The 27,586-nt window shown below is 45.7% G+C and overlaps 1 protein-coding gene across 1 annotated transcript in view; it reads right to left on the bottom strand.

Annotated features, from left to right (window-relative positions):
- LOC147668673 (vacuolar protein sorting-associated protein 53 homolog) overlaps nucleotides 1–27,586 on the bottom strand; it is a 508,123-nt gene that overhangs the window by 127,318 nt on the left and 353,219 nt on the right. The window contains exon 11 of the mRNA XM_086948529.1: nucleotides 5,560–5,638. Coding sequence (XP_086804655.1) covers nucleotides 5,560–5,638 — 79 coding nt within the window. The remainder of the gene's footprint in view (nucleotides 1–5,559; nucleotides 5,639–27,586) is intronic.

Here is a 27,586-nt window from a genome sequence, read left to right as displayed (position 1 = left end):
TCGTCGCGAGTCAAAAGAGCCATTAAAGGCTGTGACTTTGATTCCTTGCGATGCCCCTTACCGTGGAATGTAGTCGTGGACTGGGACCGCTGCCGTCGACCACGGGATGAAGAGTGACGCTCACAAGAGCGACCGCTGGCCCGGTTAACTGCAGACCAGGAAGACAACTGACGCCTCAAGAAACTTGAAGTCCTTGACAATCGCGCCATCAGGAACTTCATTTGTCGCTCCCGAAGCGCATTTGGCTTCAACCGCTGGCAGGTGTTACATTCTTCGGCGTCATGAATCTTGCCCAAGTACCACATACATCTGTACCCAACATCTGTCAAGCACAAGACCCTCAGGATTTAAACCCAGAGGGCACAAAAAGCGGCACACTATTTCAAAAGAATTTGACACAGCAGGCTGAAAAAACATCCAGAGATATGCTACACTGGATCCGCGTGCAGTGCGGGAAAAAAAACTGACATCAGGTAGGGACTTATATGGCTCCGCTGAGTTCACATCCAGATTCAACATCATTCCAAAGCCATGCCGTGCAGCCCCCCGACAAGCAGAGGCACTGCTGAGAAAAGTATCTGGATCCAGTCTGAAGCCTGAGGAATTCACAAGTTAAGAAATCTGCGGATAGATGTCTCTATCAGATAGCAAATGTATGTCATTTTTTCAAAAGAGAACCTCCTAATCCCCTACAAATTATGTGCAACTAGTATTACTTGCTGATTGAACTTGTATTACTTGCTGATTGAACTGACTAAAGAGTGGTGTGACATCGGGCACGCTAGGCATACTGGCCACACTGTTAAAAATCCCCAGAGACATGGATTGCACGACAGGTTAAGACAGTCATGATCAGGGACGATAATACTTTGTAGCTTGAATTGCAGAGAGCGTCAGAGAGCCACTCCTGGCTCGGAGAAACGGACCAAGCCCCTATGAACAGTAAGGAGCCAGAAAACATGGAACCTACGGAAATAACACCAGAGACCCAAGTCCTTTCATGGCACCTGACATGGGATGTAAGCAGCTGACCTATATAAATCTGGGTGCCTGACTTCATACAGCACCAGATGAGAGATCCTTGTTCGTAATTTAAATCCTACTATGAGGGGTGACTACAATTTGTTAGAAAGGGGGGGCTATGTGGGCGATATACTTTATTTTAAGAAGAGAACTCTCTTTTGACATTAGCTGTTTTGGTATGAGGTGCTAGTGAGTGTCCCACGGAAATTAACCACCTGACCTGCATGGGAACTGGGCGGGGGTGCTTGAGAGGCCCTCTGCCGCTATGAAATACACAGTAATTGAGTACACCCCAGATGCAGTTGTTACCGGAATGTAGACCTTTCTTAGTCACTTACTATAGTCTGATCTGATCACCCATCAAATGGGCATTCCCACACAATTTCGTACCAGGAGTGCTTACCATGGGAGCAGGGAGAGGAAGTTGGGAGTTTTCACTGTGTTGGTAGCACAACATGAATGTCAGCACACACTAGCCACAAACAGCCTACGACACAGAGGAGATGGAGTTGATACTGAGCATTTTGAAGGTATTATGAGTACACATGAGCAACCGAACTGTAACCCCTTTAGAGAACTATGGTCCAGACTATTAAATATCTTGTGTAGAATGTCTGTGGACTGAATAATTGAGCCAAATGATATAAAATCCAGACATCTGCTAAGATACCTCATAGGAATAATGTCTTTTTCAAGAAATGTACTTTACAAATGCAAAGGAGGTGAAACTCAAGAAAAACTGGAGAGGCCCTATGTTTTCTTCTATTTATTCAGCCTATGCAAGGGTTTCAATAGGGGTTGCCTCACAGGGGAGTGCCTTCCCAACACAGATATACTAGTACTGATCCTGAAGAGAGATATTTGCTGGTCTATGGGAAACTGGATGTCCGAGAGGTATCTATCATGAATATTCATGCCCTGAATAAAGACAACAAAACCTTTGAATGGTCCATATTGGATTTGGGAGCCTCACACCTGGACTTCTCTGTGAACTCGGCAAGATACTTTAATTGAGTTCTAGGTGGAACTATGGACAGACACCGTGCAGGACAGCGTACCAAAAAAAGTTATGACTGGTGTGCTGACTAAGGTCATGGCCAAATGGGAATGCATAGATATTTGGTGAGAACTCCACCCTAAGCAAAGGAGTTATGATGTTATTCAGCTACACAAATTACGAATAGTAGTCTAGGCAGGCTATTAACCTTCGCTCAAATGTTACCAACATTCAACACCTGAACCAGTATTTAGCAGATGATCCCCCCCTTCTACTGGAGCTCAGAGTTAGTAGACCTCAGGCCAGTATACCACCCGACCAGACCAACACAACCTTTCTCACCGATGTAGCTACCACAATCTCAACGTATTTCCAGGATTAATGGGAATCTACTAATAATGAACCATTAAAAGTAGTGCTAAGGGGATTCTGTATAGACTAAAATATACTAGGCCAAGAAGCTGCTACAAAAAACCCCGAACGCAAAATAGGAGACAGTGGCTATACTGCAGTCAGGAGCCACAACTATCTCAAATTAAGCTTAAATTGGTAGATGACAAAAGGGAGCTAGCTGAAACACGGGACATTCTTGTCAAGAGACTATAGACAATGCTGAAACAGGGAGGGCGACAAATCAGGTAAATTACTATCATAGTTGTTAAAAAGGGAAAAACCCACCCATTCATAATTGCTATGAACACACTAAATGGGATGCTGACTTTACCCCAAGCAGAACACAACATGAATGTGTTTTTTGACTGAACACCCATCGATTCTGAAATATCTGGAGATATACTTCCATAATCCTGGTTTATAACAGGACATAACAGCCTATTGAACATATGCAGATTCACAAGTGCATTGCATGACACAAAACATATCAAAGAGGATGGTGGCCTTATTGCCTTAGATATAGAGAAGGTGTTTTGACACCTTATTTATTTTGAAAGTTTTATAGAGCGTGAACAAGATCCTTACGGATATCAGAGAGCTTTACACACAAATGGGATAAAAAGACAAAGGAGTAATAATTAAACAAGTCATATTGTGCAAAGATGAGCAAATGGTTAACAATAGAAACAAGGTCAGGTAGCAACGGTGCATAGGTGGTCTGGCTGTACATAGTCATGGGAGGAAAAATAATGAGTTACGAGATTTCTTTAGTCAATATTCAGGTGAATTTAGCTAAGAGGAGCGATTTTACTTCTTTTTTGAAGGATGCCGTGGATGAGATAAGTCTGATTTCTGAAGGGAGGGCATTCCAGATCCTGGGAGCCATCCCTGAGAAGAAGCGTTTATATGTTTTTTCTTGTGAAATCTTTGAGGTTTCAAAAAAAGATTTTCTGTGCTTCTTGTGGCTCTTGAGCCACCCGAGATTGTCAGTTTCTGAGTGGGGAAACTAGCATGGTGTGTCATGCATGCGATTTTCAGGTGTAGTCTAGCTTCGTATGGCAGCCAGTTCAAGGATTTTAAGTCGGGAGAGATGTGCGAGCGTTTATTTGAGCCCGTTATTAGTCTCGCTGCAGCATTAATAGAGGCTTTTAGGGGTGCGGTTTGTCAAAATGGGGAGGCCACAGAGGGCAACACTTCCATAATCCACTTGAGGGATAACTAGGGCTTGGACTGCAGTCCTGAAGTCATTGGCTGGGCGGAAGGGTTTCAGCTTTCGCAATGTGTTGATTTGGAAATTAGCTCCCTTTGTTGCATTGCTGATATGTAGTTGCATATTGAGATTGCAATCGAGGGCTATGCCTAAAGATTTTGCTGAGTCCACGATAGTAGGTTGAACGTTTAGTGCAGTGAGATGATTAAGCCAGGCCTGAGTGATGGGGACTTTGGTGGGAGGTGCTATTAGGAAGAATTCAGTTTTTAAAGTGTTAAGTTTGAGATGATTCTCTGCCAGTCAAGTCTGTGTGTTCCTAAGTGTTGTGTTGAGTAGTTTGATGTCCTCAGGAGTGTGTATTTTAAGGTAGAGTTGGGTATCGTCTGCGTACAAGTGAAATTGTACATTAGATGCTTGAAGCAGTGCAGTGAGTGGTTCCATGACTAGATTGAACAAGCCCTGATGAAGCACAGATTTGGGAGGAAATACTAGAGTTGGGTCCAACTGCAGTGCACCAACCTCAGAGAGAGACTGAAAACTGGTAACATAATTTCAGACAACTGGACCATAGAGCACAGCTGTCCACCCTTGCCCTTTGTTATTTTCACTTGCCAGGAACCCTTAGCAAAAACAAACTGGAAGGGTGGGGAGCTGGAATATCTGGAATAAAACATATTCTATCAATGTACAGGAATGCCATGCTAATTTATGTCACTCAACCATCCCGGGCAGTCCCATTGCTCCTCATGGAGCGCAATAGATTTGGCAAAGTATCGGGATTACAAACCAACTGGGGCAAGTCTGATATTTCCAGTGGGGAGCCTGTTGGGACATCCTGCAGGAGTTTTCCCTGTGTTGTATCTCAGGTGGGGAAACAGACACATTCAAATACTTAGGTATACAGGTGGTCTCCTCTGATAGATACTATATGTATATAACAGTGATAAGCTCAAACATACTTAAATATTCTCAGGTATGTCCTGAATATGTTCCCCCTTTCAATTATGGGTCACGTTACTCTAGCTAAAATGGTGTTCCTGCCCAGATGCATTTATGTGATACAAAATGTTGTGTGCCATATTCCCAGAGCTAGACAAATTATGATGGTTCTTGTGTGGGCCAGCAAGAGGAATAGAGTCAAATTAGAAACACTTGAAGCTAGAATGGGAAGCCGGAGTCCCTGTGCTTCCAGATTAGTAACTGTATTATTTGGCCAGTCAGCTCCAACATGCAACAAAATGGTGTTCACCAGGGAAGATCTGGGAAAAGAGTATGATGGAGGGTTCAGTTGAAGTTGAGTACCTCACAGCAATGATTTTGAAGGGGGCAATACCTTAGCGGTACTCATACTGAATAAGGCAAGTGGAAAAAGCTCGGGACACAGCAAAGAAGAGAGTTTAGAGGATGTGACACAACAATAGGAAAGAGATAAACAGGCCCTAGTCACAAATGCAGAGTGGGCTATGTCCTGTTCTCAGATAAGGGAGATCTTGAGTAACGCACAATTTAAATGGATCAATTTTTAAATACTTCACCACACTTATTCCGACACAGTGAACAATTAACAAAATAACCCAGAGAAGACATCCTCCTCTCTGAATAAACAATATTGAATGCATTAGGCTTTGTAATACAAATATAAATTACAAATATAAATTCAGCTATTTTATTTTAGCCTTTCCCCGTTGTGATGCTGAAGTTACACAACAGTGTAGAAAGGGTTTGTGTGCTGTACCTATGATACACTATGACAATGCAAAGTTCATGTTTGTATTTTTCAGTCCTATTATGGACAACCAAAAACCGAAATACAAAGTTTTTTTAATTAACTTTTAATTGTCTACTGATTTGATTGTACAACGTTTGCAATAAATAAATGACTATTTTAAGCAGAAAGGCAAAAGCAGCATTGGTGACTGCATCTCTGTGCACATACCTTGCTCATGGCGGTGAGGGCTGGATCACATGCGGCGTCCAGGTCTTGCACTAAGAGCTGGATGCTGTTTGAGATCACTCTGCAAAACAAAGAGAAGACAGTTCAGTACGCTGGCACAGATTAGACCGATGGTCTGTATTCTTATCTCCTACACTAGGGTGCAAGGGTATGACTTCACAGGACTCAAAGCACCCCCAGATCCTCAACAAATGCCCCTAAGTCTACTCAGATCCAGACAATGCCTAGCTTAAGAAATGCTGCTACAGGACTTCCTTCTAACAGGGACATGCAGTCTTCAATCAATGCCAGATGGTACGAGAAAGTCAGGATGAGGAAACGTGTTTCCAATGATAACTCAGTCCAGGCTGTATCTCTTGTGCGCTGGACACACGGGGCAATTCATAAAGAAAAGTAGAAACGGCACACATCGTAGTGCTCCAGCAAACTTGTGTAGAATTATTATTTTTTTAAATTCACAAATATTCCCTGTAGAAAGGATAGAAAGCTGCCCCGGTGATGGTTTCCAGGCCACTACTGGGAATGTCATCTGACAACTTCTCCTGGTTCCTATTTTCTCCAATGTGTAAATCTAGATAGCGTAGATTTAAGCAAAAGGAAAATTAAGTCCCCCAAGCAAACCAATTTTTAATAATTTTCTCCACAGGAAAAATATTTTCCTCTGTAGATAAACCCCTTTCTCTATTTCTCCTCCAGGTTTGTTGGTGACCTGTTCCCCTCCGCAGTGACGTAGCAAGGTCAGGTGATACCCAGTGCGGAATATTTTTTGTCACCCCCAGCTTGACAAAATGGCAAAAATGTTTAAAACACTTATTTGTGCCATGTTGTCACCCCTCCCCCCATCTCAGTTATGACACCTAGGGAGACCCGCACCCCCTTCCTACGCCACTGCCTCGCCCCACCTGGAAGAGGAGTAACTCTAGCTCTTTGCTGCAGTAAATCTCTGACCATTGCTAAGAGTGGAGAGGGTCAGATCGCAGTTTGTGAATGCTCACCAACTTGTGCGTTTTGTGGGTGTTCACAAATGTACACAGATATCTAAGCCTTGTTCTGCCAAGGCCCCATTTCTGGCACGGAAGCTCACTCTGCCACTGGATTCAAGATAGCCTGGCTGATGAGGGTTATGAACCCGAAACCGATCCCAGGATGCTTGTTTCCGGTCCAGGAAAGACATGGCATGGCATTTCGGGCTGGACTATTCCCATGAGGCACAGGGTCAGACTGATTTGCATATGGCCATGTCTGAACTGGGGTGGTGGAGTGAGCTAAAGAATGATGATGGATTAAACCCAGATCAGTTGACCTGGGGTGAGTGTTTGATTTGCTTAAACGCTCCGTTTATCATCCCCTTTGGTATAGCACGGAAGCTGTTACACTGTATGTGTTCACAGTTGTGGCAGGTGAACATCCGGTGCCCGCTGCTTTTTGCATAATTATGAATTTGCCACTTCATCTGCAGCATAATCTGCAGATTTTAACAAAAAAATAAAAATTCTAGCTCAAAGGATTAAAAATTACTAGAAACATGGAGACATGTGTCCCAGTGCAATGGAAGGCCGTTCACAAAGTTGAATTGTCATCTTTTAGCTGCACATTGCTGCATTTAGGTGTATAATAGTACTAATACTGTTAAATCCTTTCCCAGACAGGGTTAACATTTGTAAAAATGACAAAATAAGGAAGTAATGCTATCACAAAATGTGCTGCATTATGCTACATATTTAGCCTTTTTTTCTCTCAATTTAGTCAACTCTGCCACAGATTTGGTCCTCCTCCGTCGCATAATTCCAGTGGCCATGCACATGCAGACAGAAGCCTATCAGCACATTCACAGTTTTAGTGCCACACTTTTATTAAACTATTTCCAGTCTTTAGTGCTTGAAGTTTCTTGAACTTCTAGATGGGCGGTTCGCCATGTATAAAGAAAAAGGCATGAGATGATATTAAGAAAAAAAAATTCATAGAAAAAAGATCTCTGTTGGAAAGATTGCTCTGACTTCTTCATGTCATCCAGGCCAACTTCTGGCCTAAGCAGAAAGTGTGCGCGAGCTCTCAGTCAGGCGGAAGCGTTCACGGCCAACGCGCCTGCCAGGCTGGCGTCGCTGGCACCTGTGACGTGCCGTGTCACTCTCTCTGCGCCAAGCCCCGTCAGTACAGATTGACTGAATATTTTTACACTCTGCAGTTGGAGGGGTGTTGGCTGGCGGTGATATGCCAGAAATGCTTGCGGTTTAGCACACATATTACACTCAGTCGGCTTCAGAGGAGGCGAGATGTCCCGGCCGACGGCCTTGGATATCGACTGCCGCCGAGAGCGCATTCTGTTCGACTCGGGCCCGCAGAAAACCCCGCCCTGCCGAGCCCGACCACAGGCTCTTCAAACGTCCCGATAACACCCCCGCCAACTGAAGAGTCACTCACGCCACGGCTGCTCACATGAAGAGCTGACACAGGACGTTTTTTGCTTAAATGCACAATTCCTTTGGTTGTTTACGAGCCATGGAGGGCCCGGTTTCCCTATCATATATACAAAATAATCCTAGTCTCGTAACAGCCCTCAACGCGTGTTTATATGTGTCACTTTCATAGGGCATACGTGTTTGGTTCTTTTCTTCTGTCGGCGCATGTTCTCCTTCTAACCGGATCAGTAGAGACCTGTACTGTTACCGGGTAAAATTATTTTCAGTTAATTTAGTTCTGCCCATGCAGCTCTTGGCTTTTGTTTTCCTCTTACGACGTGGGCCTCGCCCCTTCAAGTCCAAGACCCTATAGGATAAAACCGAGATGTGGGTAGAGATGGACACTTGGAAACTTGCTTTACTTTTGCACTGAAATGTACCCCGATGAGTCACAAACCAAGTAAAGCACGTCTGTTTCAACTGGAAATCCTTCTCTGGAAATTGAGATGACAGGTTGTATAGGTAAGAGTCCTGAATTTAACCCCTTGCATGCTGATGACGAGCTGGGCTCGTCATGGCGTAGCCCGCTCGCACGCTGATGACGAGCCCAGCTCGTCACGTAACATGCGATTTAGAAAATCTCAGCGTGCGAGCGGAATTCCGCCCGCACGCATGCGGTTAAGGCAGGCCGGGAGCCTATCCGGTGGTTTTTTTTCCCTCCGTGACTTCCATGCGACCTGAGCCCCAGGGCCCAACTACGAGCTAATTCTACGATAATGTATCCAGTAGGCTACTGCACATTTTTTAGGGGGGAAGGGGGACAGGGAGGGGGTTAACCTACAAAGTAGCTCTTTCTTCTAGTAAAGAAATTCTGCTTGGTGGCAGTTCACTGTTCCCCAGAAGACAGCTATGATAAACGCCTTGGTTGAGAGACAATGTATGAGAAAGCTTTACCTCCTGATGTCAAAACACTCTCCAGAGCCCATAGGATCCTGCTACCTTCCAAGCAAGAACAAACTAGGCAATGCTGGTCTTCTGGATACCTGCTCCGAGTACCTGGACGATGGCCTTTTGACAGCTCAGCAAAAAGAGACCCAGTGCTGCAGACCATGGCCAGCCTCACCATTACAGCTCCGCCAACAGACATCAGCAGAGTTGGGCTCCTGACAAAAAGACAGTCTATCCGAGTGAAGGACTGTGAGTACTGTTCCTCAAGTGGAGGTGAGCAACCGGAGGAAACCAGACTTTTCAATCACACCATCATTCCTGCAAGTATTCTTTAATCACTGGTGATAAACCAGCCTTAAAGGAACACCCCTGGTGAACCACTATCCTCGTCCTGGAAGCCGGTTTGAGAGTCTATACCCAGTTGCGGCCGCCACAAAGGGGACGCTGCCACAAACGAAGGGTGATGGGGTGGTTGGAGGGATACGCAGAAGGGGAGCACAAGGGGGGCTGTTAGTAATATATTAAAAATAATATTTACCTGAAGCAGTCGGCCGCCTCCCGTCCTCTTGCTGGTCCCAGCAGCCCCTGAGCCATCCAATCCCCGTGCTTGCAGAGCAGGACATCTACACATTTAGCAGGACACGTTGACACATGCCCGGTCTTGTACAGCTACAACTTTTGATGCTGTACCATTATTTGTATTAAACGTTGCTCTGGGGCTCTATTTATCATAACAAGCGGATTGACTCTCGATGTTTCACAAGATTACTTATACTTGTGCTCCTTGAATACTGGATACACCAAATTATATCATTATTCTCAACGCGCCGTCTATACAGCATTGTACACCTTTGCTAGTGTTCCGAAGCTGTGTTTGTTGATAAAAACTCGAAGTTTGGCCTATCGTCATCGTTGTTGTCTCTCCCAAACAACTAAGGGACTTAATGAGCGCACTTATCATCTTTACCAATTTGCCATTAAGCCTTGAAAAAGTCGTCTACATGACAAAACACGCGTCGGCTGTCTGCTTCTACGCAACATATTTCGCGTTAACATAACCAAGACTAGTCGTGCTTTTTGCCTTTTGTACGTAGTTGGTTCTTTACTTTATTGTATGCACTGCAAAGTGACAACAAGGTCGATTAACAAACTAATTTGGGAGCGAGAAGCAAAGCGGACCGACAGCGCGAGGGCTTGTCCACGAATCCCTGCTCCTGGGATTCAACTTCAGGGAGCCAGCATTCCTCACACAGCGCCTTGCAGCACCCGCTCCGCGGGTGCCGCTTCGAGGCACCGGGTCCTCCGTGGTGGTGGCTGAAAAGAACTTGGCAGCAGCAGGGGAGGAGCGCCGCAGGGACTCGGTAGTCCAGGAGTCCCTGTGAGGCCGTGTGACCAGGCCTGCGCACCCTGCTAGCCACGCCCCCCCCGTCATACGCTCTTCATATTTGAATCCTTAACCCGCTGCGCGGGAGCGCGCGGGAGTGCGCCGGGCTAAGCCCGGGCAAAGGGCGGGCCCTCTACGGCCCTCATCGGACATAGGAGGACGGGGACGGGCTACACCTCTTGGCTGTTTTATGAGGTAATTTACCAACTCATATTTCATTACCACATGCCCAAGTCCGTTGCAGGGGAAATGCCCAATACAATCCCAGATGACATCTTTGCACACTCACCAACTAACTTCCAATGGCTGGAGGACCTAAATAGTCTGTGCAAAGTCAAATATGTCCCAGCAGTACTCTCCCACACGCGAAAACATAGCAGCTCACTATCATCTACAAGGGAGCCGAAATCTATACCTTACAGGGCCACCCCTGCCAAAAGGAAGATCGAGGGGGTCAAAGATAACGGGAGTCTTACGAAATGCCAAACTCCTGATGAACTTTCTGTAAGTCCAACTCCACCTCCAAATTATTCTTCTCCTACTGTGCCACCTGTTGCTCATCTGGACGATTTGCCACCATCTCCCCAGCAGGCTCTTCTGTCCATGATCGAGCAAATGCTGAAATCTTTAATACACCCCTTGATGGATAAAATCAATACACTAGAGTATAAGCTCACGGGGCTGGAGAGTTCCATTGGATCCTTTTTGAAACCATCAGCCCATGTCGCTACAACTGACTCCTTGCCGACAACCACCCTTACAAACCTATCTAACCCGATTACTCCTCAGGATGCGGCGCCTATTCAACTCTCAACCACCACTTCCATGTTGCCCACCAAACCCAAAGGCCCCCTGAAAGTGACAACACCACGCCATATTCCACCTAAACATGTGCGAACCACCCATATTCATTTACCGCCAGAAGCAGCGCCTTTTGTTATAGTTCTATCGGGAGTCCCGGAACTAAAAAAAGGCAAAACTGAGAGTTACACTGAACTTATGAACAAGGTCAAGTTCTGGTTATCAAAAAACAGACCTCTACCTTACCATCTTGATGGCCGCATAATAAGTGTCCGGAGGGTGGGATGGCTTGGACCCCTCAAAAAAGACATTTTGGGGGATTTGATCCTGATCCGATTTAGGAGCAGACACATTGTGCCATACCTGCAGGCATGGCTACCCCAAAATGAAGATGGTCTTATTTCTATTTGGGATCTATATGACTTTTATCCTTACATGCCCTATAATCTTGCAACTAGTACACGGGGCTTTGATAACATCCCAGTGGGCAGAGGAACCCATTTAAGCAATAGCAATAGTTTTTCACTGCCTACTAACTGTCCCAAACCGTCTTTCTACAGTCCTCTGTATCATAATTACTAAACCTCTTGGACTACTAAATCTTTTGGATTATTGAGACCTATAACGTTGCCTAAAGATAGTGTAAAGAACGTTTAATATGTTAACTGTGCAAATCTAAAGCTAATATGTGATTTATTTTAAAATGTTTTTAGAATGTATTGTGGTATCTGTCTGTATGCTTTTATGATTTTAATTCTCAAAATCGAATAAAGCTTTGTGATACTGAACAAACTAATTTGCGGTTGTGGTCTGTAATTAATGTTTGAGATTTGATTGTATGGAGAAAATGTAGTTTCTCTCTATACAGGACAACACGGGGGGAGTGGCACAGCGTTTTACATTGAGCACACCTGTACATAGATACTTTAATGGGTTTTGGAAGACAGTGTAGATGTGCTGACTTGTGCTTTATTACCACTGCCATTTGTTCTCTAATTGTCACCTAAAGATGCATGACCTATCGATCCCATCGTGAGATAACTTAAATGACTGATTGTACAGACCAGCATTGTCTTCAAGACCTACTGTTGGATCTACAAGACCATAGCAAACAACACAAAACCAAACCCTGCTACAACCATCACCTGCGGAGACCAACGCAGCATCCAAAGCCATGACGTTTTTGATTAATGACTTTTATGCAGCTAGTACTCGAGCACTCTCAAGCTATGTACTCTGGAATATTATCCTGCCTCTAGGTAGGCTCGCTCATTCTCTCCTCCATTTCAGAGACAGTTGACAACACATCTCAACTAGGAACATTTGTCTGAAACTTTTGATTCCCTTAGCTCCTCTTGTTCCCTGGATTGAACACGAAGATACACCCCCCCCCCACCCCCAATTTTATCTTGAACCATGAGCATGCGCTTGAATCCCTGCCTCTCTAAAGTAGATCAGACAAAAGAAGAAGAGATAACATGGGTTAAAGTTACATTAAGAGAGACATTCCAGACAAAATCATATTTGTTTTTTAAGGGGAAGTCAACTAATAAAGATGTGCTTCACATTTTTTCTGGTTTACACTTACACAAGTTTAAACTGGGTCTGAAATTACTGGACACTGCAGGGAGGGCTATCTGTGCATTATTTGCAAATTTACTTAAGTTAGATATTTCATTTAGCCTTTTATCCCTATAGCTTCACATTTAAATTGCTCTCCTTTCCCTGGATTCGGCTTCATCTTAATATGCAAAATTATGTACTCCTGGATGTTATACTACAGCCTTGTAGCCTCCTGCTCAGGGCTATACTGGTTGTTAAAGGTCCCGACCAGAGTTACAAGCTCTGGCCGCAGGTGAGAGCTTATAACAAGGTAGATGTCCTTTACAACTGGCAAAGCCAGAGGAAGGACTTCAAGGCTATCTGAAAATTTCAACCACTGAAGGTATAATGTTCTAAATTAAAAAGGGAGAAACAGAAAGACAAACATTGGAATGTTGGAGCTAAAGGCCTAAACCAGCCAATATTAGTCGGAAGGCAATTCACTGTCTTCAATGGAGCGCCCAGCATTCTAATGTTCTAATTGTACTTCATTTTGGAAATCCAGGTTACCTCGTAGGTTATATTCCCTTTATGTTATTGATACCTCTATATTATTATCCATGGTTAATTATTTTGTCAAACTTTCCAGCTAATGCACAAAAACATAATATTTATCCTTTTGTTCTGCAATTTTCAAACATTGCCTTTAACCAAAAATGCACCATTACCCATCCTATATTCCTCTGTACTGAAACACTATATAAAAGCATACTAAATGCTGTATTTTAAATAATATTTGCTTTGTAATGTCTCCAGTCAACACACAGTTGATTCCAGTCTGATGTTCTCACAGCATCCTTTTGTACACTGATCTGAAATTCTCTTGGGTGAAATTTGCTCTAAATAAAACAAATTCGTAAAAAAGCCATGTCTGATGGATATTTCCAATTGTCTGTTCACATATTAACATCCAAATCACTCAGTAGATGAACAAAAGACCAACAGCAATTAGCCCAAATGTGTAGATTATTCCTTATTCATTGAATAGAGAGGGAAATAAGGTAGAGATTGGAGCAACATTTTCATGAATGGTAATCCAAAGGAATAGGTGGTGGGGTGACAAAGTTCATAAAGCTTGACTCCATCTTGAGCATGCTGAGACTCAATTTTCAGTATTTATGCAGAATTATTGACATATCTGCAGATGTCGTCTGTCATTATCTTTCCAAGAACCAATTAAAGTGTCAAGTCATTCACACAATTACATTGATAAGACACTTGATGTGCAGACATTGACCTCGATACGACACCTGATGCAACATCAGTCTAGAACAAGTGCCTTATTATCTCTAGGTCAGACGAGAAAAACAATATAAAGAGTGTAGTTGGCTGAAGTGATTTTTTTTAACGTAGTTGATATTTTTACTTTATTTCTTTATAAGAATCCGTCTAAGACTAGCATGTTGATGCACATAGGTAATGTCAGACATTCCAATGTTCATGTCAAAAATTTAAATCTCAGTTAACATAGCACAAAAGGGCTACCACTTGACCTCTTGGGAGGAGAAATACTTCACCCCATGATTATCGCTCAAGACACTGCCAGAGAATATCCTGAATGTCAGAATGCAGAGATGCTGCTGCATCACATTTTCTGCTGAAAGCGAATACCAAGCCCAGGAGAGGAACTTTCATAGGGAACATGGCCTACTCGACTTCTGATAACAACAGTGTTTTGCTGTAAACAGGTATGTAGTGCATTGATGCTCCCTAAAACTCTACATGCAAAAAATGTTACTTCATGCTCACCTAGTGTAGAGCACAGAAAAACAAGTTAATTGCCTTCAGTAAAGCCTTATCTGGTAGACACTATCTAGCCCCAGATTCCTTATCTTAGAATTATCCTCAAGTGTTAGACTGGATCTGGAAAGTTTTGTGAGCAATACCCCTGCCTGATGGTAGGTGGCGTCGTTCAGCTCCGCGTGGCTTTGGCCACGTCGGTAGTGACCTGCGCAGTGCCAGGTCCCACTTCAGCACGCTAATGAGTTTCTTTTTGCGACTTTCCTCGCCAGGAGCGCACAGCCACAAACACTGACCAGCGGTGTGGAAAACTAGGGCCTTGAAAGGGGAACATTCCTGAACCTAGAAATCTGTTCGCTGAGCGGGAAGGATGAGTGGGTCGGTAAGGAATTTGCAGCTAGATGTCTCTCTAACAGACAAGGCGTTACAGTAGGCAAGCAACTTGTTCATCTGATAGAGACTTCTAGCTGACCATTCTTTACCTTTGACTAGATAACAAAGCAATACCTCCCTGGAGGTGGGTCTTCGAAACAATTTCACACCTAAAAATTTCTTACAAGATCGAACGGGCAAAATGCCAATCCAGACGAACCGGACTGCCCAGGTAGTAGTGTTTTGTGAACATGTGTAGAGACTTGCACGTTGCTGCCTGGCTGATGTCCAGGACTGTGACTTCGCATTCTAAAGCAGTGCTCGCAGCCTTTCTCTGGTGGAATGAGCACAAAAACACTTATCGACCAAAGAATAGCATATTTTAGTGCAGAGTACGATCCACCTGGAGATGGTCCACTTCTGCTCGACATTCCCCTTCTTAGCTCCAAATTACCCCGCGAAGAGTTGGTCGTCCACCTGGAATTTGTGTGGTCAAGGTAGAAGATCAATGTTCTTTTTGGGTCCAGTCCATGTCTTCCATAGAGGTATGTGACGGAGAAAAAAAGGTACGCAGGGTGATGGATTGGCCTACATGAAAGGTAGTGGCCACCTTCGGAAGGAAGGAAGTTCTGGTGCAAAGGACCAGCTTGTCAGGGAAGATGTTGAGGTACAGAGGCTTAGATGACAAAGCCTCAAGCTCACTGATCCTCTGGGCAAATGTTTAGGCCACCAGAAAGGCCGTTTTGATTGTCATGAGTCTTATAGGACAGTTGTGTAGTGCCTTGTAGGGAGCAGATAAGAGAACATTTAGGTCTCAATAAGGCATGTTAAAAGGTGAAGGAGGAAACGTTTTGGAGACTTATTCCAAAAACCTAATAGGGGATTTGAATAGGGATGGCTGATTTGGCAACGCTAGAAAAGCTGATATGGCAGAAAGACAGCCTTTTAAGGTGCCCAAAAGAGGGACCTGCTGGGCAAGAGAAAGGATAAACAGAAGGACCTGAGAGAGGGGAGCACAGAGAGAGTCAACCAGTTTCTCTCTCCACTATGCTACAAACTTGCTCCAACACCAGGTGTATACTGTCTTGGTAGAGAGATGCCTGGCTGCCAAGACAACATTGCAGATTAAGGGTGGAAGGTCAAAAGCGGTCAACTGTTGCAGCTCAAGCTCCAAGCATGAAGGCGGATCGTCGCCAGGTTCGGGCAGAGAACCCTACCCTGCTGCTGAGACAGAAGATCCTCCCGAAGGGGTAGACTGATCGTAGGACTGATGGCCATGCTCAACAGCTCGGGATACCAAACTCTCCGAGCCCAGTCCGGAGCCACGAGGATGACTTGGGACTAGATTGTCTTGAGAACTCTGGGGAGGAGTAGTATGGGCAGAAAGGCGTACAGGAGACCTGAGCTCCACTTGAGACGAAAAGAATTTCCAAGAAAGAGCTGCTTTGGAAACTCCTGTGCGCAAAACCTCTGACTTTACGCCTTCTCAGCGGTGGCAAACAGATCAAACCACGGCTCACCCCACTGCTGAAAGAGACCTTCTACCACCTCCTGATGGAGGTGCTATTCGTGAACGGCTAGGCATATTCAACTAAGTTCATCCGCTCTGGCGTTCAGAGAGCCCGCCAGGTGTTGAACCAACAGGGATATACCCTGATGTTCCAGCCATATCCAGAGACACAGTGCCTCTTGACAAAGGGTCCATGACCCCACCCTGCCCTGTTTGCTGCAGTACCCCATGGAAGTGGTGTTGTCTGTGAAAACCTGCACTAGCTGTCCCTTGATGGACGGTAGAAAGGCTTTCAATGCAAGCTGGATCATCCAGAAGCTCCAGGAGTCTGGAGTCTTCTCCACCTCTCCCAGATAGCCGCCCCATCCCACGAGTGAAGCATCTGTCACCACTGTACAAAATGGTCAGGAAGGGAGAGGGCTCTGCTGCTGACCCAATCGCAGTTCATTAACCACCACTGTAGATCTTTTGCAGTGCCCTCCGAGACCTGGACAGTGTCGGAGTGATTTCCCTGATACTGTGCCCACTGGAACTTCAGGTCCCACTGCAAAGCCTGCATATGCCTGAGGGCATGTGTCATTAGCAGGATGCAGGAGGTCATGAGATCCAGCAGGCTCAGAATCAATCTCACCGGAACCCAGTATAGAGGCTGAAACATCAGTATTATAGCCTGCAAATCCTGGACCCGCCATTTGGAAGGATACACCTGAAACTGAACTGTGTCCAGAACAGCTCAGATGAAAGGGAGTATTTAAGTGGGAGTCAGTTGTGACTTCACTATGTTGATAGTGAACCCTAGTGAGTGCAGGGGGTACGTCATAGTCTAGGGGTAGAAGACGACTGCCTGGGGCAAGCCTGCATTCAACAGTCAGTCGTCGATATGGGAAAAGACTGGTACACCCTGATTGTTGCAGATGAGCTGTAACCACCGCCATCACCTTGGTAAACACCAGAGAGGCGCTAGTAATAGCAAAAGGGAGCATGATGAACTGAAAGTTCTCGTGGCCTACCTTGAACCGCAGGTAACACTTGTGAGCAGGGAGGACAGGGATGTGAAAATATGTATCCTGTCCAACGCTACCATCCAGTCTTCCGGGTCAAGGGCACACAGGACTTGAGCAAGTGTGAGCATTGTGACTTCTCTTTTTTGAGGAAGAAATTGAGACGGTGCAGGTCTAGGATAGGACCTCCATCCTTTTTGGACACCAGAAAGTACCAGGAATAACAACCCCAACCTACGTCCGGTGTTGGCACCCTCTCGATGGCTCCCACAGCCAAGAGAGCTGCGACTTCCTGGCAGAGTATGAAGAGATGGCCCTCAGTGAACCTGTTGCAAGTGAGTGGTATGGGTGGAGAGGTAGTCGAGGAAGGGGAGGCAGTAGCCCCCATGGATAATCAGAAGGACCCAGGGGTCTGATGTTCTCGATCTCAGGTGATGGAGTATCCAGCTTTCCACTGGTTGCCCATGATGGGTGGAGGGCGAACTAAAAGGGTTTTTGGGGCTCCGGCTGCTAGGCACGGGCGTGTACTATACCAACCTATTGGCTGCCTAACCCATGCAGTCTGTGGGTACCGCATCCTCGGCCACACAGAGGCTGATCAGCCTATGTGCTGTGGTGACAGGACAGGTAAAGACACGGCTGGAAGCTTCTTCCATGGCCGTGAAAGGTGGACTGGGGTTGGCGGGGGCCATGGAAAGTGCCAAGGACCTGGCCATAGCTCTGCTGTCCTTGCAGCACTCCAGCACTGAGTCTGCCTTGTCGCTGAAGAGATGGGAGCGATCAAAGGGCATGTTCATAAGCAAAGCTTGTAATCCCCTGAAAAGCCAGTAGTCCTCAGTCAGCAGTGGCGCCATAAGGCCTCTGACGAAGCAACCGCTCTGCCTAGCAAGTGAAATGAAATGAAATGAAATGAATGAAACTTATATAGCGCACAAGTCAGTCATGTCCATTCCACATCGGATAGTGAACTACACTGCATCTCTTCGGTCTGCCATAGCTTGGGACAGTATGGTCTAGGCCTCCTCAGGGACCATAGGCAGCATCTACCAAACCAAATCCCAACGTGCATGGAAGTAACTACCCAAAAGGCACGCACTGTTCATGGACCGCAGCGTTTGGATGGCAGAAGAAAATATATTCTTACCTAAGGTGTCCAGCCTCTTGGATTCCCTATCCGGTGGGGTGGTAGGGAGTGCACCAGGATTTACATGGGAAGAGGAGGCTTGGATTATTGTTCTCTGGGGTAGGGTGTTGCATGAGGAAATTGTGGTCCACCACAGTGGGGCAATGGTGATTGGCGATTATAATATTCACAGGAGCCCCTCTGCAGGGCTTGAACCAGGATGTCTGTAAATAGGATTAGCAATACTAAGAGGGTAAGTTCCGTCTGAAGCACCTCTGTCAAGACATTGGTCTTGACTGGCACTGAGGGCAGGATAAGGTCCAGGACCTCTGCTGCCATTCTCACCACCGTAGCCACGGTAGGAGAAGAGACCATGCCAGTATCTGTAGAGGTGTCCAGTCCCCTTGTGTCCACAAACTCCTCACACTAGTCCTTCTTTTGTGTCCTGTCTAAACAGCGTGCGATCAGGTTCCCCACTGGATGTTTTCCCGGCCAAAATATTAAAACAACTGGATCCCCTTACTCACCCCATCCTTATTAAATTACTAAACACCTCTTTGAGCGAGGCCCTGGTCCCCCAACCTTGGAAACACGCCATGGTGGTACCTTTACTAAAAAAATCGGGTGCAGACTCTTCCAACCCGGCCAACTTTCGCCCGATATCTCTGTTGCCAATCTTTTCGAAGATATTGGAGAGACATATAAACTCCCAGCTCTCTAAACTGGTCGAAAACACCGCCTTTCTCCATCCTTCTCAGTCGGGTTTCCGGCCCAGGCACTCAACTGAGACAGCGCTCCTGGGGGTAACGGAGAGTCTGAGGCACGGTGTCGATCAAGGTAACACCATGGCGCTCATCCTGCTGGATTTGAGCGCAGCGTTCGACACCGTGTCGCATTCCATCCTCATTGACTCTCTGAAATCTCTAGGTGTGGCCGGCCAAGCCTTGGCCTGGCTGGTGTCTTTCCTCAATGACCGAAGTTTTCAAGTGTTCTCTCCTAAAGCAGCTTCCACCATCTGTCCATCTACCCGCGGCGTTCCCCAAGGTTCAATCCTTAGTCCTTTATTATTTAATATTTACGTTAAACCCTTGGCATCCATTGTTGAACAGGCTGGGCTAACCCTGTTTTCCTACGCAGATGACACCCAGATTGTCTTCTCCCTATCAGGGAGAGACGAGAACAACATCTCCGCACTCAAGTCAGGCCTCACTCTTGTGGCCGACTGGATGCGGAGAAACTGTCTCAAACTGAATGGGGAGAAGACTGAGGTGGTCATCCTGGGTCGGAATAAACATCTCTGGGGTCCCCGCCATTGGCCCATCGAACTGGGTAATGCGCCAATACCATCCACCGCAGTTCGTAACCTGGGTGTCATTATAGACGACAGGTTAACTATGAGACAACAGGCCACTAAGGTTGCGGCCATCTGCTTTTCAACGCTGCGGTGGCTTCATAAGATCCTGTGGATGCTTCCACTCTCCTCCCGCAGAACCATAGTCCAGGCGCTTGTAACATCACGCCTGGACTATGGCAACATTCTTTACTTGGGCGCAGATAAAGCCACCTTACAGGTGTTGCAGGTAGTGCAAAATGCGGCTGCGCGCCTGTTAAAAAACATCCCCAGACGCACTTCAGCCAAGGCCGCCTTACGTGACCTTCATTGGTTGAGCATCCCTGAACGTATTAAATTTAAGGCACTCTGCTATATGTTCAAGGTTAAGCAGGGCAGTGCCCCAGCCTACCTCCAAGGGTTGATAACACCCTATAGACCCCTACGTCCACTAAGGTCATCGGACATGGGAAACTTCACTATGCCAAGATGGAAGCTGACAAAAATGGGAGGTCGCTCCTTTTCTACTCTGGGCCCCAAATATTGGAACTCCCTCCCACTGGCTCTAAAACTAGAGACCAATTTGCTTCGCTTCCGTAAGGCTCTGAAGACTTTGCTTTTTACTCAACGTGCCCAATAGTCTGCTGTGGCTCAAGCTAGGTGAAACTCCCTCCTTTCTTCTACAGTCTATCCCTAGCGCCGGGAACCCCATTGTGGGTAGCTGTGCGCGATATAAGCTTAAATAAATAAAATAAAAAATGTTGGGATCTATGGGCTGGTATTCTTCAGGGTCCAGTGGCCTTTCCCAATCTTCCCCCAAGTCCTAGTCTATCAGGCTCTGGCTGGAGGGTATGGCTCCAATTGATGCAGGAGTCATCATCGGACAACACTTCTACGACTCTGTGTAAGAGTCAGGGATGACAATGGGGGTGGCATGGAGTACGCCAGAAGCGTCAACATCAGGACTAGTGTTAGGGAAGGGTGAGGTGGTATGACTGGTGCCGGTCCGAATCCATCTGTGGATCTAAAGGGTGTGACTGGGTACCCTCTGGCAGGGATCCAGTAGGTGCCCCCACCCGAACCCGATGGGACCCAAGGCACGCCAGAGAGGACGGGCCGATCAAATAGGAAGTGCACTGCCTCATATAACTGGAGTAGTTTGGCTGGGGTCGCTCTGGTTCCTGGAAACTCAGGGTGTTACTGAGCCGGCGAAGGCTCTACTGCTGAGCCAGGCCTTGAATTACGACGCTCCCTCATCTCATCAGATGACTTTCACGGGTGAGGTGAAGTCAAAGAACTCTTCACCTTCTTGTTTTTCTTCATGTTGTGACGAACAGAAGACTACTTTGAGTGTGATTATGATCTATGGCTCCGCCACTGATCACGGGACCTTCTTCTCAACTGGAACCGAGACCATCGTGGCGTCACACGTCGAGCGGCAAGGAGCGGGAGGTATTGCTCCTTCAAGGCCTTGGGATGCACAGGATGACAATTGATGCAGATCTTGTCGTCGTGGTTGCGCTCAAAACACCAGGGGCACATGAGGTGCGTGTCCATCACCGACACCTGCCGGTGACAGGTGCTACAAGATTTAAAAGCAGTCTTCCTAGTCGACATCCCTGCCACACCTGGAGATAAGTCTGACAAAACTTGGACAAAAGTAAAAAAGGCACAGTCAATAAGTAGCTGATGGGGTAGCTCTCTCCAGATCTGCTCTGACTGGCGGGGAAAGAAAAGAACTGACGTTAGCATGCTGGGTTGGCGCCTATGTAGGCACAGTGCAAGTCTTCTGGCGTGGACAACGTTGACGACGCCAAGCAGATCCGAACAACGCCACCTACTGCCGTGCAGAGTTAACTGCTCACAACAAAAAAACAGATCCTGTCTGATGCCTGGGGATATTTCTAAGATAAGGACTTTGTGGCTAGAAGTCTCTATGAGATGTAGGTTTATTAGGGAGTTAGGTTGATAGATGACATTTTAACTATGGTAAAAATGTTAATTTTATTTTTGTTGTTCGCAACATGCATCTGTGCTGTTTTAATAATATTCTGTGAGTTTATACTATATGTGTAAAGCAACAGGTTGAGACTGTTAAAATAAATGTTTTTTAGTTTCTTTTTTTTAGTGCAGTTTGGGTCTTTCATTGTACAGAACAAAACTGGCTTTTCAAATTACCATGGCATTTTTGGACTCCTGTTTAGCAACTGTTAGTAAAACAAAAGTATTGACACCACTTCAACTATGTACTGGGTGGGGCACTACAACAACCTGTCATTCACATTCAATCATTGGTTCACGGAACTAATTTAATTTGTGTTACCCGCAGGGGTGAAAACAAACCTTGTAGAGCTAAGCCAGAGGCTTAGTTTACGCAACAAGGTAACTATGTCTACTAGTAACTGAGTCAAAGGAGGTTCCTAGAATTATTGCTGTTATGTTTCTGATTGTGATAACTTTCCTATGGAAATGAGTACGTCTAAGTACCCTGGACGTATAGGTACACATATACAATCACTGACAGACAAGAGGGAGTCTGGGAACAAGAATTACAAGTTTTATTAGTGTTGCCTACTATCAGTTTAGACTTCTGTTTGCTAAACAAAAATTCACTGTAAATAATATAAAGTGAAGCCCACTCAGAGACCTTACAAGAGAAAGGTGATCAACATCCTTTAATTAAAGATGGAATAATGGAAATGCATACCTTCACATACCTTGAGGTATAACTGAACCATACCAAAATAGTAATTCCGAGAACTAGGACAGAAGATCCTCATGGGCTACTGCATAAGAACTAGGATAGAAGGTCAGGTTTCTGGATAATCCCTTTAAGTCGCAAGAGGTTATATTTGAACTTTAAAACTTACTTAAATAAACCCTTACAATTTATGATCTTAATTTTGTAATGCTAACTCTACAAGCATTGAGTTGGACATGTGAGCCCAATTCATAAAGAAAAGTCATGGACCTGTAGATGTAGTACTGAGCATAGAGCATGGGTGAATATGTGCACTTGGAAGTCACAATGCTTGAAACAACTCACCGGTCACAGCTTTCCGAGAGTACTACCAGGAATGTAATGCAGTAGCTACTATTTTCCAAATGCAGATTTACAAGCAGGGTACAAGTCTGCATTGCGAAAATGCAACCCGTTGGTGGTGCATGAGAGAGGTCCAATTTTAGGGGCCAGTAGGAGAGGATCCAGACGGCTGTATTCTATTATCAGTTTTCTCTGAATTAAGCTTCATCCACTGTTGGCCTACGCAATCCTTGACAACTATAAAGGGAGTGATTGTTTAAAGAGCAACCACTTAACATAAAGAGAAGTCGCTTATCATTAACCAAAATACATAGCTGAAGGAGGGGCGAAGCTTGCCTGGCAACAAGATGGCCACAACTTAGAGGAGCTCCGTGAGCCTGGCCCAGAATCCAACATGATCCTACGGCCTATTGTCAAGATTTTCCCTAAGAATCCCATCTGCAATCCAGTTACTCGTTAACCGACCAGCGGCTGGAGTCTGTGACCACCAAAGGTGACTTGAGTAGCGGGAGAAAACTGCCTCATGGGCGGCGTACGGCAGGGCCTGCTTCCCTGGAATATTGCTGGCTCAATGCTCTCTCCAATACGCTGCAGGCTGTGCTACGCGACGAGGGCCGTTGCGGAGACCCTGCGACCTCCTGCGATGTACATGGTGTGGTTGCTGTGCAATTGAATCTGTTTGCTGCGGTCACCCGCCCCAGGTAGGGTGGCACGCGCCTGGTTGGATGTGCTGGGCAGAAGCCCGGGACCTCACCCCGTTGCGTGGTGAACCGGTACTGTTGGTGCAAAGGCCCGTATTCGGCAGGCGGCAATGAAGACATTCCATTGCAGAGGTGGGACACTGTTGAGTGCTCTGGCTGGGGAATAAATGAACTGTCACCATGTCGATTCACATAGTGTGATGCCACAGCTAAGGCTGTTTTTGCTCATCCCACACTGGGAAACAAACATTTTTCTCTGGCCTACACTGCTGAAATACTGGGGCATCGAGAGGACTGCCTATCCACGAGTAGCTTGGAACAATCTGTGTAGATGGATATCTTCAGACATTCCCGTAGCTAAGTTTGAGAGGATCCCACGCCTTCATATCCAAAGCCCCTCTGAGGAGAGCCTTTACCAGAGCTGTTGCTACACTACAGTCTTTGTTGCACAGTTTCGCACTAAAATAGGAACTAGACGAGTGACGGAATACTCGCTGTTTATGCTCACAACTGATAGTACACCTTGGCATAAAGTTCAGAACTACCAATATGGGCAGAACCAAAAAGTCACAGTCCGAGCTACAGTTTGAACTGCCCAGGACTCCCAGACAACAGGAGCCAGACAAGAACACCTCTGTATCTGGATCGGAGTTCAATGACCGCCCGTGGACTCAGATTTAAAACAGATCCTTGCGGCAATGCAGCATAGTTTGACAAAAAATAGATGGAAAAATTGATGCCCTTTCCTTCCGTATGCACAGGATGACCGAAAGACTAGAAAAGCAAACGGAAAGGCTGGATATGGTAGAGAAGAGGGTCTCCGATGCAGAGAATATGCTAAATGCTGGATCGCTTTCACACACCAAAATGGATAAATTGCTTTGTACGTTGCAAACCAAGGCCGAAGACTTGGAAGCGCGTTCATGGTGTAACAATATACAAATTGAGGGAGTGGCAGAGTCAACCAATATCCTAAATATGGAACTCTAAAATTGTTGAACAACTCCTGGCAAGGATACAGGGCAAAGATATTTTAGGGGACATTTTTGTAGCTGAGCGCGCACATCTCCTCCTCCCCCTCAGCTGGTACCAGGGGCTGCCCCTCGTCCAATTATTGCGTGGCTATTGAATTATAGGGATCAGGATGCTGCGCTCCACAAGGCTAGAGAACTAAAGGCACTACGATATAAAGGAATGGATCCGTCCCTCTACCCAGACTTTACGCAACAAGTGCAGGAGGCGCGTTGGCAATTTATACCTGTAAAGAGGAAGCTTTGTGATCTGCATTTGAAAAACAATATGATGTCCCCCGCCAAGCTACAGATCCTGGTTGATGAAAAGCCACATGTCCTTACTGACCTGAGGCAGGTGTTGCAGTTTCTTAAAAAGAGGGACGGGGTTGGTTCTTGAAGGGGGTCCCCCAGATCACCCTCCAATCTGGATGATGTAGTACTTGAAGCAGAGGACCAATGATATGCTTTTAGCTGTGATCCTTCCTTAAAAGAGTGGGTATTGCCTCCTGTTGTTGGGGAACACAGCGAAGCCTTATTATATTCATTGCAGGGATTACGCCAACTAGGTTCCCCGATCCTGCTCTTAACTACGCTTGCTGCATGGTTAAGGACCACAAAGGGCACTGGTACTTCGGTATCCGGTCTAGTGATAGTGGTAAAACGGTTCCTCTCCTATGCGAATTCGGCAACAACTATTGGATGTTATTACTCAGCGGGGAAGGGGGTGTTCTGCCACCCCCCCGTAGGACTCACTGCGAGACATTGATGGGTAAATAGCTTTCTTATGTTATTGAGGGTGGCGAACAGTGAAGGACATGACAGGCATGTTCCTTGATGAGGCACAGGGTGTGTACTCTGAGATGTGTTTGGCATGGGTGTAGCTGGACCATGATCAAGTTACTATGCCGGCAACATTCACCCCATGTGTGATCCATAGATTGCATTCAGTGTTTTTTTGCTTTTCCTCATTATGGGGTTGCTTGGAAGGGTGGAGTATCGGCTATGCTGTGTTTGGGTTTGCATAACGTGGGAGGGTTTTTAGTTAGAGTTATTGTACTTAAATACATACCTATTGAAAAACTAATTTTGTAGAGGGCTATCACACAGTATATACAATGAAACATACCCGGAGAGGTATGGGTGATGTGGTACAAACTGAGATAAAACAAAATGCTCATAATAGAATAAGGTTCCTAACATGGAATATGCACAGAAACGATCGTAAAGTTGTAGCCTACTTAAAAGGACACCAGGTAGATGTTGCACTATAGCAAGAAACGCGCATGGCCCCTAACAGTGGCATCCTTACAAAACGGAAGTTTACATTGCATGCCTGAGGTGTCCACATATGGGTTAACCTGCAATCAGGTATCAACCTGCAGGAAGAAAGCCGATCTGCGTTTGTAGGCAGTAACCCATCTGCATTTTAAAGAAGGGTTAGAGATTCCCCTTGCAGGCAGGTGTAGTAGGTGACTGCACCTGCCTGCAGGGGCATGACTGGGGAAGTGAATTGGACTCCCCTCCTCCCTGCCAAAGGGCTGTCCTCAAGGAGGTTACTGACAGTACACCACCATTTTGTAGGGCCCTTCAGGGCGCCTCCTAAGGACTTGTTTGTCTCTTCAACCACATCTCTAATACAGCGTGGGTGCAGAGGCAAAGTGATTCTCTCATTTGCACAGGGCCACACCCCCATGCAAATGCGGGAATGCTCTCTGCAGAAAGAGCTGACACTACATGTGCGCCTGCGCTATCTGTATTACAATAGTGTCCGCACAAGCGTCTGATGGCCCATTTGTAATACCATAGTGCCCTAGGGGTGCAAAAAGAAGGCGTACGTGCCTGTTGCACCCCTTGGACAATATGTGTAATATGCCCCCTGGACACCCACGCTATATATTATTTGTCATCACATCCTTTCCAGCAGCATAGGCTTAAATTAAACATGAGCAAGATGGAAATCATAAGTACATCAACGCCTACTATGATCAAAATACTACTACTACTGTTCTGTTCATAATTATATAACAGGACAACAGCGTCCTCCTCCCACCTCCATTGAACAATTATGTATGTGCCTGATTCACAATGGTAAATAAATATGTGTACATCTACTTATATGTAGGTCAACTCTTACACCTGGTGTAATTCTCCACATTTTTTTTTTACTACTCTCCATTTGTGAGTGGAGAAGTACACCAAGGTGCAGACTTGCATGTCTCTGCCCCTCAAATGAAGGGTGGAACACCCTAGAAGTGAATTGTTTAAGTTACTGCAGGTAACATTTCACCTGTTATAAAATAGTTTAAAATAATTAAATAACCTGGAAGCAATAATAAAATTAGAGCACATGAATGCCCCAAATTAAATATGTAATAAACAATTTGCATGTTCATGAAACACTACTGCATTGATAGAAAAATCGGGAAGGGTACTTTGCCAGTTCGGTCCTGCAGGACATTTTGGTTTTAGCCATTCCACAGACCCAGTACCTGAGAGGTACCACTCGGATATTTATTTACAGGGTGAGCAATCTATGGTTAGATGTAGAAGAACAAGTTATTTACCTTCAGTAACACACTTTACGGTTAATACTCTGTCTAACCGTAGACTTCTCACCGCCCTTTCGATCCTGTTGAATGGTCTCTTTTCCATCTAAAAATATCTCAATCTAGAAATTGGCAGACTGTCAGATCGATTGTTATGCTCTACATTTGCTGGCGGAGACAGAGTCAAGAAAGAAACTGATGTTAGGACACAGGGGTGACTATTTTGTACTCCGATGTCACTTCTGGGGCGGGCTGAAGCTGATGCAGACCCATACAATGCCACCTGCTGGCACACAGGAGCAATGTTGAGAAAAATCTCGGGCTCCAGTCTGGTGCCTTTGGGCATTTACAATGTGAGGCATCTGTGTTTAGAAGTATCTATTAGAACAGATCATTATAGGGTAGGTATAATTTTCCATTCATAGTACGTGGGGTTGTAGATACACATACTCTGCACAGACTGTGAAGAAGTTTCTCCACAAAGGGGTGGTTGGTG

Source organism: Lissotriton vulgaris, unplaced genomic scaffold (assembly GCF_964263255.1).
Source record: "Lissotriton vulgaris unplaced genomic scaffold, aLisVul1.2 SCAFFOLD_1307, whole genome shotgun sequence".
In the NCBI taxonomy this organism is placed as follows: domain Eukaryota; kingdom Metazoa; phylum Chordata; class Amphibia; order Caudata; family Salamandridae; genus Lissotriton; species Lissotriton vulgaris.
This window is presented reverse-complemented; position numbering and strand designations above follow the sequence as displayed.